Genomic DNA, 20,163 nt, shown 5'->3' with positions numbered 1-20,163 from the left:
AATAATAATAATAATAATAATTTTGCATATTTAACAATAATTTACATTGATTATACTGATTTAAATTTTTACATTAGTTGTTCCCATCCCTAACACATTTTAGAACTATTTTGAAGCACTCACAAGGCTTTGCTCTGTACAATAAATGGGGCAACTAAAACAGGAAGTAAAACTTCACAGCGACCACAACAAAAGGATAATCAGATTTAGCTGAAAGGATTATCAGATTAAGCTGAAATCTTGTACATTTTATCAAAATAGTCTATTAATAAATTGTACCAATTTTCAAAACAGAAGCGCCTTCTTATCATTACAGTACAAAACAATACAATGCAATGAATGTTTGATACACTCTTCTCGTTGGGCTGGGAGCGTTTGCAAAAAAAAAAAAAAAAAAGAAAGAAAGTTTACTTAACAGAAATACGGAATAGTAAATAAAAAACAACAACATATTGATCAACCTTAGATCTATCATCTAGAGATATCATACAATAGGTAAGCACTGGCATAAGTCCTACCTTGGCATTTATTATTTAGACAATATACACATATATACACACACATACACAAACACATATACCTTTGCAGAGCTGAAGATTGCATTTAGAAATGATAATGGCTGTTTCCAGAGCTTTTTTTTTTTTTGAAAGAGTTTGTGGATGCAGACTACCTGATAATCAAAGCAATCTGAAGTTTTGACAGTTGAAGGGGAAGAGTATATGTAAGAGATTCGTAAGAAATGTATAGGGGCCTGTGAGGAACAACTGAAATTTTCTTCCAAAAAAAAATCTAGCAAAACTCAATTTTTAATTACCCTATGTTTCAGAATTATGCATAAGAAGAATGCTCTTTGAGAGATTATGGAAAAGTAGAAATTGCCTTGACTGACCCATTCCACGTATTTGAGTCCTCAGTTCAATCTGGTTTTATGATGCGTGGTCACGAATACACTTTTATATCCATGAAATGTCATGGCAATGATAGAAGAGGCATTGCTTTACAGTATCTTGACAGTGAATAGTGTGACATTCAAGTGCAACCCTGTGGGAGGTGCCCAAAATTACCCACCCTCATGGCAATATAGGAAACATGCGATCTACTTTCTACTAATTTCGTTGGTCTAATTGTGCACATGTATTAAAAAGTTCTTCCTGTCATATAGCAAGTGCACTTTTATTTTCAAGAAATGTTATGGAGTTGACAAAGGAGATATTGTTCTACAATATAAGTGAAAAGGTTGCACATTCAAAGGCAACCCAATAGGAAGTGCCCAAACTACACCCACTCCCGTACAGTCCCGTACAAAACATGTACTACAACCGACGAGAATGCAATAAAGTGTTTCCAAATTTAACACCAAAAATGTGTACCAGATCCTCGAATAACAATAAAAGATGGGGATGGGGTATCCCTCGTGTGGTAGAAAGTATCCCCTCCCACGATACGCCCTCCCACAATCTCATTACTTGCCCTGAATACTAGTCTTTATTTTACACATTTTATGGATAGAAGCAAAAAATTTACATCTTATCAAAATGTGCACCACAACTCTCCATTTCCGGTCGGAAAATACAAAATCTTCCTAGTGTGGAAAGGGGCTGTCTCTCCTCCCACAATCTCCTCCTGCACACACAAACATAATTATGTTGTATAATCATGTTTCTTATGTGCTCTTTGTACATTTCCCTGAATATCATTTTGCTTCTTTTTCTTTTGTTTCAAATTTTCGGATTTAAGAGCCTTCGAAATAACGAACATTCGGAACAGCGAACTAAAATCCATGCTTATGTTGTTTCTTTATGGTACGATCTTCAATGTCCAAAGTTGCACTGATTATAACTATACTGTCGTAATATTGATAACTTGCAGGGGAAAAAATCGGATATTTCAGATTTCGCATATATTCACGAAATCTTATTTTCTTTTAAAGACGAGCAAAAACAAATTGGAAGTGGTAGTGTCATGGCCTCACAACTCTCCGAATGAATTGCTGATAAACATAACTGTCCAGGTACGTCGAAGGTGATATAATCACTATGAAATAGTGAGTGAAATGCATATGAACCAAATGTTTTCGTTTGAACACGCATTGTGTTGAAAAGTTGTTGGTGATTCATTCGCAGGCAAGTAAAAGGTGTATGTAAAAATTCTAACCTTAATACCACTGTGACGGGAAATTCAAACAGTATATTCAAATGCTTCATTGTTTGCTGCTTAACTTATTTATTTATTTATTTATTTATTAGTGGGGGAAAAAGAAAAGAAAAAAGAAAAGAGAGGAAGATTTCGCTCTGCACCACAACGGATGTCCGAGGTCGAGGTGGGTGGGAGGTACAATTACTCGTGCTCCAAGGAGCAGACAAACACATATTTTCTATTCTTTCCTTTAAATGCCATTGACTTATCTGAAAAACACCATTAATTTGTCTTCATCAGTCAACCGTGCACTCGGTGGCTGGCAGCCTCTCTGGTACTGTGTGTCTCGTGCAACCTACATTGTCACTACCACAGACTTTCAATAGGGATTCATATCATAACATGAAAAGGAGTAGACAATATGCCCTGTACCAGTACGTCCATCATCACGATCAATATGGCATCATCCCTGGTGCTATTTGGTTAAAAAAAAAAAAAAAAAAAAAGCACAGGTCATTTTACGAAACTCTAATAAAGCCACACCTCATTCAACTTTTTTTTTATTTTTCTTCTCTTTTTGCGTTCACAATCTTTGCAGCACAAACACACATAATGTAACACACACACACTATATGAATATATATATATATATATAAATGAATATATATATATATATATATATGTATATATATATATATGAATATATATATATATGTATATATATATATATATATATATATATATATATATATATGTAATTATACATATAATTATGAATGATATTTACCTCCACCCAAACACATGTTATTTCTTTCCACTACTGAGATCACTTTTTATTGTACAGATGTAATACTCTCGAACGGTGATTATGAACATAACCATGTCTGAGAAACTTCAATCTTGTGGGCTGCAGTCCGCTGTACTTTGCCCACTGCACCTCTCGTTAACATTCAAAGATAACTTGTTTGATTTAAACCAATACAATGTATTTAATAATTCACTATTCAAACGATTAACAAGGGTCCCTATATCATGATCTGATTAATAATGGATGTATCATCAGCAAAAAGTCTAAAATTCAAAGATGGAGAAGAATTTATGATATCATTTATGTAAATATTAAACAACAGAGGCCCTAAAATGGAGTGCTCCACATTTAATATCAAGTTTCTGTGATTCATAAGACTGGAAACTAACATACTGTTGACGGTTTTGCAAATAATCTATAAACCAGAGCAGAGCGTGACCTCGTACTCCATACGTATTAATTTATGAATCAATATTTTATGGTCAATGGTGTAAGCATGATATTTTATGATATTCTATCTCAATGAGTTGTGGTGTCGCTCAACTGTACACAGAACGCTTTGATGAACGCATAAAGGGTGTAGGCCTACTCTATTCAGGGTGCCGATCTCAGTCCTGCTGACTGCGTCATTCGGTATTATAATGGCGTTCACTCGGAGACTTCCGCAGATGTTAGCATTGTCCAAGGTTATCAACATCGTTCTCCGTCAACCTGGCCAGGGAATCTGGACACGGACGTTTCCGAGTCAGGTGCCAGTCCTCAGTGTCCTCCCTGAAGCTGGTCTCATGGATGGACACATGGACATTAGTGCTAGCGGGCTGCTTCCCGGACAACGTGTCGTCCTGCGAGCTCGAGTGAGGTCCGAATGCAGCAAGTTTGGGTTCGAATCTCAAGGACACTACGAAACTGATACCAGTGGTAGACTGTCGGGTGTGTGTCATGCTATTTTATTTCTGGTGTTATGAACACATTGTGTATTGGGAGAAGGATGATAAAATCAGAAGCTTGCAATAATGGATGTGTAGCATAATATGTGTGTGTGTAAGTGTGTTTCCTTGTCATAAAATCATACATGTCTTATGCCTTTCGAATTGGCCGAAAATATGTTTATGTCGATTTTGTAAGTGCAAAGCGGTAAGCATCAGTGAAGTTTTTTTTTTTTTTTTATAAAAGGTAAGTTTTATTCCCGGACAAGTTAAGCATTTCTTGATAGAAAGAATAGCATTTCCCTTACAAAACGGTAAAAAAAAAAAAAGCAAAATCTTAATATCTTCATAAATTGTTTTATTATTTGGGATAGAATGCATAAAATGAAATTTCTCTCGATTACATTTTAGATCTCTCAATGAAGCTACTTAAAATAATTGATCGTTACATTACAACTGATTTCTAGACTGCGGCGGTGTGCAGAAATGCTCCTCATTCTTGACCATCTAAATTTCAAGAAAACTTGTTTTATATGTTGTGCTTTTGTGATGTCATACATTCCGTTGTGTTCGTCGTATCGGTGTGTTATCACTTGCGATATTGTTACAAGTTTGTTCGACGTATCAAACTGCCACCTATATTCATTACCGATATTCCGAATTCCGACACGCAACTTAAATTCACCTCCCGGACAAGCCCCCAATATCTTAACAACCACTAAGAATGATGGCGCAACTGAATCAATCGATTAGTGCTGAGGCGGTTTGGACTAGGTTTGTCCCATTTGTCTGTTAAGTGAATTATTTTTCTTTCTTTTACAACGATGAGCTATACTCTCCCAGCAGTGTTTATGATGTACTCACGCCTTTCATCGATAATCATATAAGTAGCAAAATTGTAACCGCCACGAAGACATAATCTCAGCTCTCTAAACTTTTTCGAGTGTTGATATCGTTCATTAGATAGATGTTCATTGTTTAAGAATATAAAAAAAAAAATCTTATGTATTTTGATTGAAAATGCTATTCCGAAAATAATTGTACGTGAGTTTGAAACATAATTATGGAACGAAGACAGTTTTGTCCATATTTTAACAGGTAGATGATGCGTTGACAGGTTGATGGCTGTGAAATCTAGAAGTCGTAGGTAAATATAAATATTTCGATGTAATTTATGTTTTTAATATGAGTACTTCAAATTGAAAATGCGAAGGTGAATATAAAGTTATTTAGAATTTTCTCTGTCCTCAGTCGGGCAACAGCGTTTAGCAATAAAAAAAGAGCAAATATGATATGATCCAATCCTATTCCGCTTATTGCAATACAAATCTTGTAAAGCCCATATTCTGCTCAGATGAACGTAATACCCTTTAAACGAGGACTAAAGATAATTTTGAAAGTTGATAGTAAAGGCATATATGTATGGAAAAAATTGTATAATACGTTTTTATTGTTTAACTGCTTAAGTAAAGATTTTTTTGTTTATTTTGATTTTCAAATTAATTCATCAAATTGTTCCATGATCTGTTATTCCTATGATATTAGGTCAAGGAAAATGCTTATGATTGCTTATCAATTAATGTATTCTGAATTTAGAGAAATCTTGCTCAAAAGTCGTAGAAATAGTTATTTGTATACAACCATCACATAATATTATTTAACGCACTACCAGCAAATCTGAGAACAGAAACTAGCATCAGTATCTTTTGTTTGGCAGATGCATTGCACACAATCCTTTACCATTTTGGTATTATGTCAATAATTTTACATTTTTTAAGTAGACACCTTTATCCAACCTGTAGTTACCATAGATTTTCTTCTTTCCCCCCCCCCCTTTTTTTTTTGCCTCCATGTTTGTTAATATGTGTGTGTATGTGTGTTTTAACACACACACACACACGCATAGTCTTTTGTTAATCTTGATTTTTATTTACTTTGTTTAACAAATACTCTATTGTTCCTTTTCGGAATGTCTACTACTTTTCAATTTACTTTCTACGGACTTGCAGAAAGCCAGTTTTCTAGATGAAAGCAAGTTTTTTTTTTTCTTTATTTCCTTACTGAAGTAGGCTTCCTAATGGGGTAAACGTAGCAATTTAGTACGAACTTTCCACTTGGCCAAGATGTTCTTTGGCACTGTTTGGGGCAATCGAAAATTTGTCATCCAATAATACACTGTATTTATGCAAATAAACTCTAACTGATGATTTGTGTAAATTCATATGTTAGAAAATATCAGAAATCAAATTTGCATCACATTCATTTAAGCAGACTGGTTGTCTCTTTGCAAATAACATATAAATTGCATAATATTACCAAAAATACCAGATATCGATTATATCACCTAAACCCAGATGGTGGTCATATCTGGATTTTGCCACTACTTGACCACCCCAGAGGGTATCTTTCCTGGGGCCCATCAAAACTTGGGTTACACATCTTATGTACCAATTTGATGCTGTTGGAAGAATCTGAGCCTAAAAGTCCCGCCCAGTTGCAATACACTCGTTTCTTGTTTGTAATAGACAAGAACATAATTGCCATGTGATGGAACTCCTGTAGCTTATTTTGTGTCTTGTCTTTATCCTTTTTATTTGATTAGTCATTCTTTGATGATGGCATGAGATGCATGAGATGTAATAATTATTTCCATAATTTCCGGTCGAACCCAGTTAACACCCAGCCATCCCTCGGCGGAACGTACACTGGAATCGAACCAATGGGACTGTTGTGGGGCATGCTTCCAGACGAGGTATCCGCAAAAAAAACTGGGTCGTCTTATGAAGACTGAGCCTGCCATACATCGTTGGGTTTACAGATTCGATCTCTGCGCCGGGGTACCTGGGGAGGATACTCGTGACGTTGGGGATGTTGTCGCTTCCAAAATCGTGAAAAGGATATTCCTTGCACCCAACGTTGAAATGACGCCTGTAAAATGTGGATCTGCAGTGGGATCGCTTTATACGCCACGTGAAGATGGTAAAGTCGTGTAACAACCCTATAATTCTACATAACAAGTTTCATTAGAATAAACATTGATAAAGCAATTCTCAATGTTTTTTAAAACTAATCATATTCACCATACAAGACGAAATTGGTCGAGTTGCACACCTTAGGTCTGCAGTTTTGTTTTGTTTCTTAGAAGTGCTTGTGGCTTGGTCTCTTTATAAGAAACGTTGAACATTCCTTCACGTAGATGGTAGTACATGTACTTCTGTATTCTGGCTAACGAAGGAGTTTCACAGTTACATGCTTATGGTTCTATATCGTTTTAGAAATGATTTGATATTCATAGATGTTTCAACATAACAGGAGTGTTGTTCTCGATCGTAAACAGTTCACATTATTGCATTGATATGTAGGACCTACAGAATCAACCTATTTATACATTCATAATACGGTAGCTTGTGATAAAGTGATACAATTACGTTTTTGCAATTATTACAAATTATGTACTACTTATACATTGCATAATTTTTCTGTTTATTTTATGGAAATGAAAATAAATTTGAATCTTGAATCTTGAATAGCTCTATCATTAAACTCCTTCAGCCGCTAGAGGACCACTCCCGCTCATTATCAACCTGCCTGGACTGTCCCCGCGAAGCGTCCAAGACAGAGCTCCTCTCCTTGCGTCTCATGGCTTCGCTGTTTTTGACCTCGATTACTTATCGCCCGTAAGAGACGACCTCTTGAGAATCGGTAACAGCATCTGCATAGACAGCAAAATTTTCTACGTGAGTGCATGTTGTTACCAATGCTACGTAAGCATTGATAACCTGAAGACCCCGTGGTTTCCAAACCATGAAGTATCAAGATGAAACATGACTTTTCCACTTAAGAAATAGTACATCGATCCTTTCTCTCTAGAAAACCGAATGATTTGTAACATATTCGAAGGAGCTAGACGCAATTTTCACGAAATACGAGCGATTCAATACAGCTGAGAGAACGCATGCTAACAGCATAAACACAGCGGTGCGTGCGGAACTGCTGCCCGAGCCTGCAACACTGGACTTGAGCATGGAAACGTACGGTTTTGCAAGTGAAAACTGCATTTATCTGCAACACCATTTTATAACTCACACTAAAGTCTTCCAGAAATCAGCTATCAAGTCTATCCTTTTCTATCCCATCTCCACCTCTACCGCAAGGTAGATACCCGATTACTAATCGGCACAGGATAAGCTCTACATATTATTTTGATCGATTCAAAGCCAGAATTATTTACGTTTTTAACACAACTGCTGTAAACAAGAGCCCTGAATTACAGAAATACTTTTATACATCTTTGAATGCATGTGTTAGTAGTCGTGATTTATCTTACAGTTTTCTTAATCACAGGAGACAACTGACTTAGCTGTCGCAGAAGCACGTGCGACTCGAAAGATCAAACTAATGTCTTCCGCTCTCACATTTCGCGGAGACTTCCCTGTGAGGTCTCCACATTGTCTGTGGTAGATCGCTAGTGGTCCGCAAGGTCGCAAAGACGTCTCCGAGACCGACTTAAAATAATAATGATTCTGAGGAATTTTGTGATTGTTTGTGTGTGTGTGTGTGTGTTCAACTTTTGCACTATTTTGTTGATTAGCTCAAATGTGATAGTTGTGTTCACTTCACAAAAGTGTCCAAAGTATCACAAATAATCTGAGATGCTGCATAATGAAATACCGAGTGAGGGGAGGCCCCAACCTAGGCTAGGCGCCTCATTTACGGGGAGAATGAGACTCATTTTTGTAAAAACACGTCTGAGAGAAAATGGAGACAGGACGACGTGTTAAAACTATTCGAGGTGCCTTGTTGATGACGGATTTAATATAGAGTCCCCCATATGGACGTACTATGGCTCCTTGCACAATATTGTATAGGACCAAAAGTCTAAAAAAAAGGGGGGGGGCGTCAGTAGGTTTCAAGATGTTGCCTTCCTGCCGCAGCTGTTAACAACGCTGAGCCAAATTTTTACAGGAATGACTTGTGATACCATTGATTGATCTACGAATTGGATATCAACTTACAGATATTACAAGAATAAGATATTGTCCGATTATAATTCCAGCGAATGTCAATTTTATTCAGGATGTCCATGACTTCGCCAGGAGTCATCCTCGTCTCGACGCGGACAGGGTCGGTCTTTCTGGTTCCTGCTACGGTGGCACCATCGCTCTTTTCGCCGCATCGCTATTGGCTGACCTTCCCGTACGTTGCGCAGTCATGCAAAGAATATACGACGCGCTTCTCTTCACCGGTTTCCGCTTGCCTGACGGGTCACCGATAATTCTTCCGTGGTAAGTCTCTGTGAGGTGTTTCAATAATAATGACAACACAAGTTCTTAATGATTTTCCTCATTCAATAACATTCTTTTTGCAGGGGCGGATCAAGGAATTCCATAAAGAGAGGGCGCCTTTACATAATTAAAGGGGGCTCATGCACACCCCTCCTCATTTTTTCATATTATTTATTTTGTTTTAACAAGAAATAAAGGGGGCGCGCGCCCGATGGATACACTCCCCCTAGATCCGCTATATACTGTTTTTGAAACTAACAAAAGAAAATGTTAACGAGCTACTTGATAGAAGGAAGGAATACATTATGCTTTATGGAAATTTTCACGTCACGTGTGACAACTACTATTGGAAGAGGTTCATCTGATCGGTAATTCTCTATTTAAGGCGAAATTTCGTTTGTACACAACCAAAGAAAACTATTTACCTTGCGTGAGCTTTCGCTTACTGCCTGTAGGCTTCATCAGACTGGCGTTGACTCGACGTAGATGGGGTGTAGGCAGTCTTACAGTCCGAGAGAATTGAAAAAAAGCAAGATTGTGTCCAAAGACAGCAGTATATTCACACAATGGATAAAAGAGGCTATCCACATCCAACGGGGGCGTGAACACATGATGAATCGGCAGGGGCGTCACCAGCTTTGTTTCAAGGGGGGTGCGTTTTGAAACTAAAGTAACCTGCGAATTTTTTTTTTATTTGCTTTATTGGTTCCTGTATCATAATGTACATTTACTTATATACATTGTACACAATATCATTATACATGTATACATACATTGCTAGTGGCACGCTTTCATAAGCATAAGTTGTTTTCAAAGTATTTTTCTGCATGACCTTTACAATGCACACATATTTTCGATGTGCAATCTATCATTTTAAACATCCTACATCAGACATTATTTATGTATTCAGTATTGGATACGAAATGTCATGGGAAGTTTACATGTACTTTACGTATGGAACTGAAAATTAGCCATGGTTTAATTAAACACACAAAGTGACACATACACCCACCCACAAGTGCGCCGGAACACTTCTGGTTTGGGGGGCAAAATCTCCACGGGGGAACATTGTGACGATGTGAGATCCTCGGCGAGGGAGCGAAGCGACCGAGCAGGGTAGGGTGTGGGAGGGGGATACCCCCTCCCACGGATAGGGATTTTTTGTAAAAACAAGAGTATAAAAGTCGCGTTTACAGAGCATTTTAAATCAAATTTCTAGGGAATTTAACATAGTAAAAAATCGCTGTGAAGGACTATGATTATAACATACGGGGTTACATTATGTGACGGTGTGAGATCCTCGGCGAGGGAGCGAAGCGACCGAGCGGGGGAGGGTGTGGGAGGGGGATACCCCCCTCCCACGGTAGGGACTTTTTGTAAAAGCAGAGTACAAAAGTCGCGTTTGTAGAGCATCTAAAATCAAATTTCCAGGGAATTAAACATAGTGGAAAAATCACTGCGAGTGATTACGATTATAAAATACGGGGGATACATTATGAGACGGTTTGAGATCCTCGGCAAGGGAGCGAAGCGACCGAGCGGGTGAGAGTGTGGGAGGGGAATACCTCCCTCCCAGGTGCGAACCACTTTCACTTTGCCATTCGTCTGAAAATGTATTCATTAAAAGTTTAAACGTGATCGCATTGTTCGAGCAATACAAATTGTTTTCTATATGGGCATAGAAGCGTAGAAGAAAAGGCAAAATGTTAGGTTTACTAAATGTATGTTTCAGGGGCACACTCGAGGACGCGAGGCTTCCATCTATATGCTAAATTTACTCATAGGTAGATATAATAGTGTATAGATAATGTATATTGTTAGTATATTACTCGCCCCATTATGGGCGAAAAATGTCCCATTTTCAGTTACGAAATTGACAACTTTTAGACGAGAAAAGTGCCTTTATTGTTAATTTTTGTCTTTGAATAATTGATCAATTATTGTTACAGGGGACAAGGGGGGCAAAAACTCGTTTTGCCCCCCCCCCCCCCCAAAAAAAAAAAAAAAAATATGGGGGGGGGGGGGCAAGTGCCCCTCTGCCCCTGCCCACCCCCGCTTCCAAACACACCCACACACGCACAAACTGTAAGGAGATTTAAGGGAATTTGATTTTTGAACGAACATGTACAACGAAGAAACAAAACAAAACAAAACACAACAATATTATTTTTTTTTTAACTGTACAGGTTCTGGGGACCAGATAGAATACGTTAATGTAGAGGGCACCCTACATCATGCATATAATACTGCCCTTATATATTGACTAACAAGAAATTATTGATTATTTATCATTTTATCATTTAATTATTGATGATATCAGTGTGTTCCCATACATACGCCCACACACACATAAGTGTCATAACTAAATATAGTGATAACAAACTGATCATCCTATATACAGCCCCAAAATCACTGCCTCTCTTTGATATTCTTCTTAACCAACTTCAATGAACAACACCATCAAATTTACAGTTCTGTTTTTCCTCAGAAATACTTTATTGATTCACATTCATTTGTTTTCATTATCAATAAATTGTAATAGTGGGCGAGGGAGCGAAGCGACCGAGTGAGGGAGGGTGTGGGAGGGGGGTACAGCGTACATTCCCATTCAGCGTACATTCCCATTCTCTCGGACTGCAAGACCGTATCCGGGCACTTACCCCCTGGGCAACCACCCTCCGGATAACTACCACCCGGATAATTACCCACCAGGTCTATTCCCCCTTAGGGCAACTACCCCCCGGACAACTACCCTCCTACGGCAATCACCCTCCAGGGCCATTACCCCCTATAGGACAACTACCACCCTGTCATCTACCCTCCTAGGGCAACTACCCCCAATGGCAATTACCCCTAGGACATCTACCCCCAGTACCCCCTTGATAACTACCCCCTGGATGACTACCCCCCTGATAACTACCCCCCCCCCCGATAACTACCACCCGGATAGCTACCCCCTGGATAACTACCCCCCGGATAACTACCCCCTGGATAACTACCCCCCCCCCCCCCCCGATAACTACCCCTGGGTAACTACCCCCCGGACAATGCCGGATAACTACCCCCTGGGTAACTACCACCCGGATAACAACTCCCCGGATAACTACCCCCCGGATAACTACCACCCGGATAATTACTCCCCGGATAACTACCCCCAGGATATCTACCACCCGGATTACTACCCCCCCCCCCCCTTAACCATACCCCGAACCCCGCCCCCGAAAGTTACCACCCGTTGTAATTTTTCCATAAGTTCATAACACCATATCAGAAGATGCACCTTTCTCTTACACTGTCATCATTTACTCTTTTGGCTTGCCATTTTCTACCGTTATAACACATTAGGCGATAAACATAAGAAAAGGAGAGTTGATTGCACTGCAATTCATATTCCCTTAACATTAGCGAGGGACCCTTCGATTAAAGCCATAATTTCTGATAGGATCCGGGCACGGTTTTATAAAAGTTATCAGTCCTGATAAGCTGTCAGTTCCACACAATTACCAATCGTTATAGGTCGATCAAAGCAGGTCCATGGTAACAAGTCAGTGACTCGAGCTTATCAATCAAGCAGAACCCATGGTTTTATTGAAATTATTAGAGACTAACAAGATGTCATAACTGGCAACTTTTATCAAACGGTGCCCTAATCTGTCATAGGAGTAAAATTACAGCTTGTTTTACATACAAGTAGAATTGTGCTAGTTTTCAAATTAAATGTTCTCGACACTGAAATCAAGTTCAAATATAAGTTGGTCTGATTAGAAAGAGTAAAATATTACGAGTTTAACGGTATTTCTTTTCTTCTTTTTTTTTTTTTACAAAACACCCCTAGTTGTTAACGAAGTCTTTTGTCCTGCACCCTCTTTTTGAATAGATCTATAGAGAGTTGTAGTTGACAGAATTCTTTTTGCATTATAGGGCTGCTCTGCTTTATCCCGGTCATTTCAAGAGTATTTTTTTTTTCACAGAAATTTGAAACCTTCTTGGAATAACATGCTCTTTAATATTTCGTAGGGGGTTTCTAATTATCTCACCCAAAAGATGTTTAAAACCTGAAGTGAGGTCTCGACTAAAACCAGACGATATGAAAAAATGTTGGTTTTTGTTTTGTTTTGTTTTTTTCAATTCAAATAGCAAACGTTGTTCGAAAATAAAAATGAGAGACGTAATTTCTGGGGGAGAGTTACTGTAAGAGGGGTGATTGGTTGGAGCCTAATTTTAATAAGGAGTAATTGTCAAGGGAGGTAATGCTCCGCGGTGATCATACCAAGGAGGTGACAATCTCTTCCCACATCCTTGATAAGTACTAGTTGTTAATGCCCAATGATGCAGTAGGGCAATTCTGAAATGAGTGTTAACGGTATAACAGTAAAATAGTTACAAAATTGATGAAACAATGCAAAGAAAGCAAATTAAGACAGAGACGAAGTACACAAATAAAGATACAGTGAACTCCCGTTACAACGAACACGGTTATAACGAAATTTCGTTATAACGAAGCAAAACTTCTGGTCCCAAAATTATCGCCATTAAAGTCTATGGTACAAAATTCGCTTATAACGAAGACGGTTATAACAAAATTTTCGTTACCACGCAGTCTTTTCTGAGCGCCACTGACAAAGAAAAACAAAAGAAATGTGCTCCTTTACAACGAAATGCGGATCGCATTCGAAAATGCGTAGCGGAACAAGCATTTTTATAGCGTCTCTGCATGCATGAGCGAACGCTTCACATCATTGTACAGCGTATGTTCACTCCGTGTATCACGCACAGTTTCCGAGGGGAACTTGCGTTATTGTAATACAATAATCTGAATTCAGATAAGATTTGTTTCATTGTTCCGAAGTCCTTTGATACAAAACACACAGATTTTGATACAACTAAATGTCCGTAATAGTTCGGAAATGAAATATTAAGCACATTTTGGCGTTATTCCAAAGGTTCGTTAATCCCATGATAAAATATGGTTCTTATTCTTATACGGTTCGTTAGTCTGAAAATGATAGGAATTCAAAACGTTCGTTAATCGGAACATTACAAAAAGAATCGTTAATCCATGGTGGAAAAAGGTGAGTACACTAACAAAACTTAAGAATTGCAATCCTTATAATCGTCTTAAGATAAATAAATCTTCGAAATAACTAACCTGTCTATTTTTTTTTCATTAACAAACTTTCTTCGGAATAACGAACCTTATTTCATTTCGGATGAAAAAGCCTTCGGAACAGCGAACTTTCTGAATAGTGAACCTTTCTCTTTTTTTTTTATTTATAGTTAACCTTCAGAATGACGAACCTCATTTCATTTTCAGATCAACGAACCTTCGGAAAATGAACAATATATTATTTCAACTTAAATTATGAACTTTCAGAATAATGATTCTTCGGAAATGCGAACCTTCAGATAAACAAACCATCGGAATCCCGGGAATGGCAAAACTTCGGAATAAGGAGCCTTCGGAGTAACGTAGTTAAGTAAAAAAAAAAATTATAATAATAAATAAATAAATAAAAAAGATAACCTTTGGAATATCGAACTGTAACCAAATCCTACACCGTCATTTTCTACACATGTGTGACAACACAAACAACTTTATGCTCTTTTTAAAATGTAATATTTAAACGAAATTAAAAAGGTGCTCTCCCATTTCACATAGCTTTCCAGCGTATGATGAGGATTCAACAAACAAAAATTTATTTTTATGCGTGGTTTCCTTCTTTTCGTTATACATTGCATATTATTAGAACGATATTTCGCTAAAAAGAAAAAAACAAACAAACAAACAACTGTCGGTCCTGGGCATTTCGTCCTAACGGGAGTGCACTGCACATGAACACACAGGAGATAAATCCCTTGTAATGAGAGAAAGAGGAAAGGTGAGTAATGAATGACAGGAATAGACTACCTTCACGGTACATGGACAGAGAAAAGCGAGAGGGAAGAGGAAGATGATGGGTCAAAACCAGGGCACGTGAGACATGAGATATAAGCTCCTCAAAATAAAGAAGTGTTACATGGAGTTAGTGGTAAACGATAGACGATTGTGGTTAAAAAAATGCTAAAAGTGAAGTGTAACATTTCTTCAAAATGTCTTTAGTTCAATGGTAAAGGCATTCAAACTTAAAACTTCTTTTATACTACTATCAAGAGAAATACAGAAGGGAGGAATTAAGCTTGTACATAAATCGTCCTAAATGCAAACGATACATATTGTAAATCCTTAAGATGTTGTTTTCATAAGATGAAGTATCAGTATGGCATCTCCGTGATTCCTGGCAAATGATACAAAGAACTTCGTTTCCTGTAGTAATAATATTCTTTTTAGTAAAAGTAAAAGTTGGGGGGGGCAATGACCCGGGAGGTAGTTATCCAGGGGTAATTGATTGGTGCACTGTCCTGGGGGTAATTTTCCTTTTGATAGTTATATAGGGGAGGGGGAGTTATAGGCCTACTTATCCGGGGTAATCATTCACGGGAAGTTATCGGAGGGGGTAGTTATCGGGTGGAAGTTATATGGGGTCTAGTTATCGGAGGAAGGGGTAGTTAACCTGGGAATAATTATACTGGTGGTAATCATCTGGGGGGTAGTTATCCGGAGGGTAATTATCCGGGGGGTATTATCCGGGGGTAGTTATCCGGGGGGTAGTTATCCGGGGGTAGTTATCCGGGGGGTAGTTACCCAGGGGGTAGTTCTCCGGGGGGTAGTTACCCAGGGGGTAGTACTCCGGGGGGTAGTTATCCAGAGGGTAGTTCTCCAAGGGGTAGTTACCCAGGGGGTAGTTCTCCGGGGGGGGGGGGGGGGGTAGTTATCCAGGGGGTAGTTATCCGAGGGGGTAGTTATCCAGGGGTAGTTATCCGAGGGGTAGTTATCCAGGGGGTAGTTTTCCTAAGGGGGAATAGCCCTGGGGGTGATTGCCTTAGGAGGGTAGTTGTCCGGGGGGTAGTTGTCCTAGGGGGTAATTACCCTGGAGGGTAATTGCCTTTGGAGGGTAGCTGTCCAGGGGGTAGTTGCCCTTGGGGGAATTTTCCTGGGGGGGGGGGGTAATTATCCGGGTGGTAGTTATCCTGAGGGTGGTTTTCCGGGGGGTACTGTTCCTAGAACCCTGTAAGACTGCCTACACCCCATCTACGGCGAGTCAACGCCAGTCTGATGAAGCCTACAGAGAGCAGGCGAAAGCTCACGCAAGGTAAATAGTTTTCTTTGGTTGTGTGCAAACGAAATTTCGCCTTAATTAACTAAATAATCATCTTGCAAAATACCAAAGTAACAGTAACCTAGATTATGGTGATGCGGTTAAAGTAAGGCTCTTAAAAAACATTAACATGAAATAATATCTTTTGGGGGAGGCGGCGTATCAAAGCCTGCAGCATTGAACTTGAAATCCCGCGATTTCATTCATACATCGTGCGCGACGGCCCAGCATGAATTCCTGTAAGTTGTTGAAATCATCGGATTTAGGGAGTACACCTGTTTGACCTTTATGCTCTCCAATTCGAAGTGACTCTGAAAATACAAAAGTTCAGAAACATTGATTTTGGAATTTGGAATGCTTGCTTGATGATTGTATATGACATTTCACGTAGTCTTAATCACACAGGTTCACCTGACCATATCAAAATTGTTTCAAAAAGTCATTTATTGTTATTATAATTTACTTATCATTACATTGTACTATTACATATTTATCAAGATGTTAAATTCAGGATTCTCATCGCTCAAAGGTTATTTGTACTTACGACGTTACGTATAATTGAAATGTTCGGCACCTTAGTGTAGTGAGTTTTTATTTATTAATTACTACCAGACTAGTAACATTTCGTGATTCCTTGCAATCCTATAAGATTTCAAATGAACAATTTCAGGCGCCCTGATGATTTCACAGTCATGGAAGAAGGAGAAGACGGTAGACAATGGTTAAGATACAAACATGATCACCACGTGTTTGACGAAACAACTCAGGGCAGTTACATTGCGCCGGTAAATATTGATTTCTCATTTAACCCTTGATATATCACTTTGCTACTATTACCGTTAAAAAATTTAATGCCAAGGTCGAATGGTTCAATTCTATTTGTCAGAGTGATATGGTGGGGAAAATAAAGATTTCGAGCAGAACAAACTGAGACTGTTATCGATTTCGCGTAAAAAAGGAAACAAAAACAAAACAAAACAACACAACACAAAAGCTTTGAGTCAGCTGGAAAATAACCTGCAGTTAGTGGTAAAACATTGAAGGCAGGTCAAAAAGAGAAGTTGACAATTCGTTCCAGGTATTTTTCTTAAATCTTACAAAGCTACTTTCGAGACAGCCTGTAATGTACTCCCGAATGTACTGTGTTTCCATGTGTGAGTTCATGTGTGAGTATTATGGTATTGCATTGGTTACATCATGGAGCTACCAAATAGCTCCATGGTTACATTATGCTCCATCGCCCGCAAGGCGCCCGCGGCATTATCCTGCTCGTGAACACTCCCCAACCGCGGTCCATTAGAATAGAAGTTCATCTGTATATACATGTATTGATACTTCATGTGGATTCGTGTTTATTCTTCTTTAATCTAAGTATAGAATATTCAACTCCGAAATTTCAGCCTTCAACCCCATATAAACTAATTCATTAGCAGACTTACCCGTCTTCGCCTTGATCAACTTTGACGCTCGATAAGCGGGTCAGAGACTTTCGAAAGTTTGTAGCTCCACCTTGTTCACTGAAGGTTGGTAGGCCCTGATGTACATTGCTTTCCTTGACTACACTTTCAGAGTAGACCCGGTTCAGAAGACCTCATTTTCCTAGATCTTCATGGTGGCATGGAGATTCGATGTGAATATAATATTGACTAACTACAAAATTTCGTGAGCTAAGTTAAGAAATATCCCCCTTTACTGTGAAAAGTACAAGCATCAAAGACAAGATTGCTTCTTTAGGACAAATTGTACTCCCTTACGGCAAAAGAGTTGCCGATACCTTCTGGAGGAATTCAGCAACTTTATCTCTTTAGGGGTATCACTAGAACACAGAGCCAAAGCTTGCTTCGAAGGATGAGACTATTGTTTAAAAAAATGATAATAATAAGAAGAAGAAGAAAAAGAAGAAGAAGAAAAAAATAAAAAAATTAGTATAATTATCTCTGGTCCCATGTATGGATTCATTACCAATATTGACCCCGATGCTTGCGAGGAATTACATCAATGGAACAGAACGCTCACCTATCATGCCTATAGGACCACGCAGAATCCTTGAACACAGATGTTCTATATTGTATCTTCACCTTCTCTAAAGTTTTCCACTACATTTACATCGACTGTCCTTATGCCACCACATGGACCTGAAAAGGTTGAGATTCTGGACCGGGAACCGATCTCGGTAAGCCCTACATTTACTTTGAAAGGGGAGTTAAGGACGCAATCTCCATTAGGGGCAACCAATCTTCTATCAGCCAGGAGGGTGGATTTTAAACTTCCAAAAGACTATGACCAGCTCAGCAACCGTCACGTACTCACGGTGAAGAAGGGTCAGTCCGCTGAGAAAAGCTTTAGAGTTGACAGCTGAAAATCCCGGATGTAAATATTTTGTATTTAGATAAAAAATTTAACACCAATTCAAACCATTTTTTTTTCTCATACAAGGTTGAAAGCATTTCGTGTCCACTACTGTTCCTAATGTGTGGGGACGATCCAGTCCCGACGGAGAAATGTATGACGAGGGTAAGTTTGACTCGTGGCATGAGTGCCCAGGTTTATGTGACTTTCCCCAACACTCGTGAAGTAAACTAAATTGATTTAAGGCAATTCCGGACCAGACAAAAGTTATTATGAGTAGAAAGAGTGAAGTCTATAAATTCAACAGTAAAAATTTGATAAAAATCGGATGCACCATGAATGATTCCCATTGTCTCCCTGGTCATCATTGCTATATAATCCGTTATATCAAAATGAGGGCTAAACTGTTTCTATTTATCTCGCACTCATCAAGAAAGGCAGCTCAACGACTCGCGAAAGCTGGGAAAGGCCACCTCCTTGACTACACCTACCTACCAGGGGCGGGTCACCTATTGGAGGCGCCCTACATGCCGCTCTGCACTCAGTCTCGGATCTTCCTGACCATGCCTTACTATCCTAGCGGTAGGTCTGGGGTCTATAGCTGCAGGTCTAACTGCTAACAGTATATCATTATAACCATTATCATTGTAATGGTATGTGATGATATTTCTATAATCCGCAAAATTTCCAAGAATGAAAGATGTAGTTCTCTTTAGCACAAAAGTTCAGTATAGTTCCGGGTAAAAAACAACCCTATGAATCTTGCCCGTCTATACCCCTACCTATCCCGACCTAAAAGGGTAAAAATTCCTGTTTGTTTTACAGCATACTTATAATCCTAATCTATACTAATCCTTCGATTTTTTTTTCTTCATTTGCTAGTTAAAGCATACACAGAATGGGGAGGCGACCGAATACTGCACGCCAAAGCACAAGAAACGGCCTGGAGGAAGACTATCAACTTCTTCCGGACGCACCTGGGTCCGATGACCATGCTTAGAAACGACTGGATTGATGAAAACCTGTCATGAAGATTTTATAGTTCTGAAGTGACTTGTTTTGTATGTATTTATTTTGTATTAACGTTTGTATCTTTACTGTAATGACAGTTGTACACTAATGGGCGCTTTCAGGGTGACACGACTTAATCATCGCAACTTATTTCGTCAATGTTATCTCATCTCTCAAATACAAGATATTGCATGATAAAAGGCTCAAACCTACATGCCAACAAAACCTCAGAGCAGTTTCTAACATGTCTAACAATATTTTCGTTAAAATACATCACAATATGAAAAAGTGTCATCCTTTGAAGGGATCCGAAATCATTACCAGGAGATAATTCACTGCACACCATTTTTATTACCGGTATAGTGACAAGATTCTATAACTCTTGATATAACTATTAAACTGTACGCATAAATTCGAGTGGTGGGATCAAGATCCCGATAACGGGAGGAAAA

At 38.8% G+C, this 20,163-nt stretch overlaps 1 protein-coding gene and 1 long non-coding RNA gene across 3 annotated transcripts; both read left to right on the top strand.

Annotated features, from left to right (window-relative positions):
- The first annotated feature begins 3,510 nt into the window (after nucleotides 1-3,510).
- Nucleotides 3,511-6,630, top strand: LOC140226917 (uncharacterized). Its single transcript, XR_011901002.1, has 3 exons — nucleotides 3,511-3,874; nucleotides 4,969-5,017; nucleotides 6,543-6,630. It is a non-coding gene; the product is annotated as an uncharacterized lncRNA (long non-coding RNA).
- A 61-nt stretch (nucleotides 6,631-6,691) lies between these two features.
- LOC140226916 (acyl-coenzyme A thioesterase 1-like) lies at nucleotides 6,692-19,267 on the top strand. 2 transcript variants are annotated; one of them, XM_072307348.1, is made up of 6 exons: nucleotides 6,692-6,849; nucleotides 7,423-7,607; nucleotides 8,947-9,155; nucleotides 17,042-17,136; nucleotides 18,788-18,865; nucleotides 19,138-19,267. In XM_072307348.1, the coding sequence occupies exons 1-4, from the start codon at nucleotides 6,792-6,794 to the stop codon at nucleotides 17,064-17,066; spliced, it is 477 nt and encodes a 158-aa protein (XP_072163449.1). In that variant the 5' UTR covers nucleotides 6,692-6,791; the 3' UTR covers nucleotides 17,067-17,136; nucleotides 18,788-18,865; nucleotides 19,138-19,267. The 2 variants fall into 2 exon arrangements, with proteins under 2 accessions (XP_072163449.1, XP_072163450.1); XM_072307349.1 differs by having other exon boundaries at nucleotides 19,134-19,164.
- Nucleotides 19,268-20,163: the final 896 nt, after the last annotated feature.

The sequence above is a fragment of the Diadema setosum genome, chromosome 4 (assembly GCF_964275005.1).
Source record: "Diadema setosum chromosome 4, eeDiaSeto1, whole genome shotgun sequence".
Lineage (NCBI taxonomy): Eukaryota > Metazoa > Echinodermata > Echinoidea > Diadematoida > Diadematidae > Diadema > Diadema setosum.
This window is presented reverse-complemented; position numbering and strand designations above follow the sequence as displayed.

Excerpts from the sequence above, each read along its gene's own strand:
- LOC140226916 (XM_072307348.1), top strand. The coding sequence starts at position 6,792 with ATGACGCCTGTAAAATGTGGATCTGCAGTGGGATCGCTTTATACGCCA. Across the intron at positions 7,608-8,946 it reads TAGACAGCAAAATTTTCTAC|GATGTCCATGACTTCGCCAG; the intron begins GTGAGTGCATGT and ends AATTTTATTCAG. Across the intron at positions 9,156-17,041 it reads TCACCGATAATTCTTCCGTG|TCATGGAAGAAGGAGAAGAC; the intron begins GTAAGTCTCTGT and ends ATGATTTCACAG.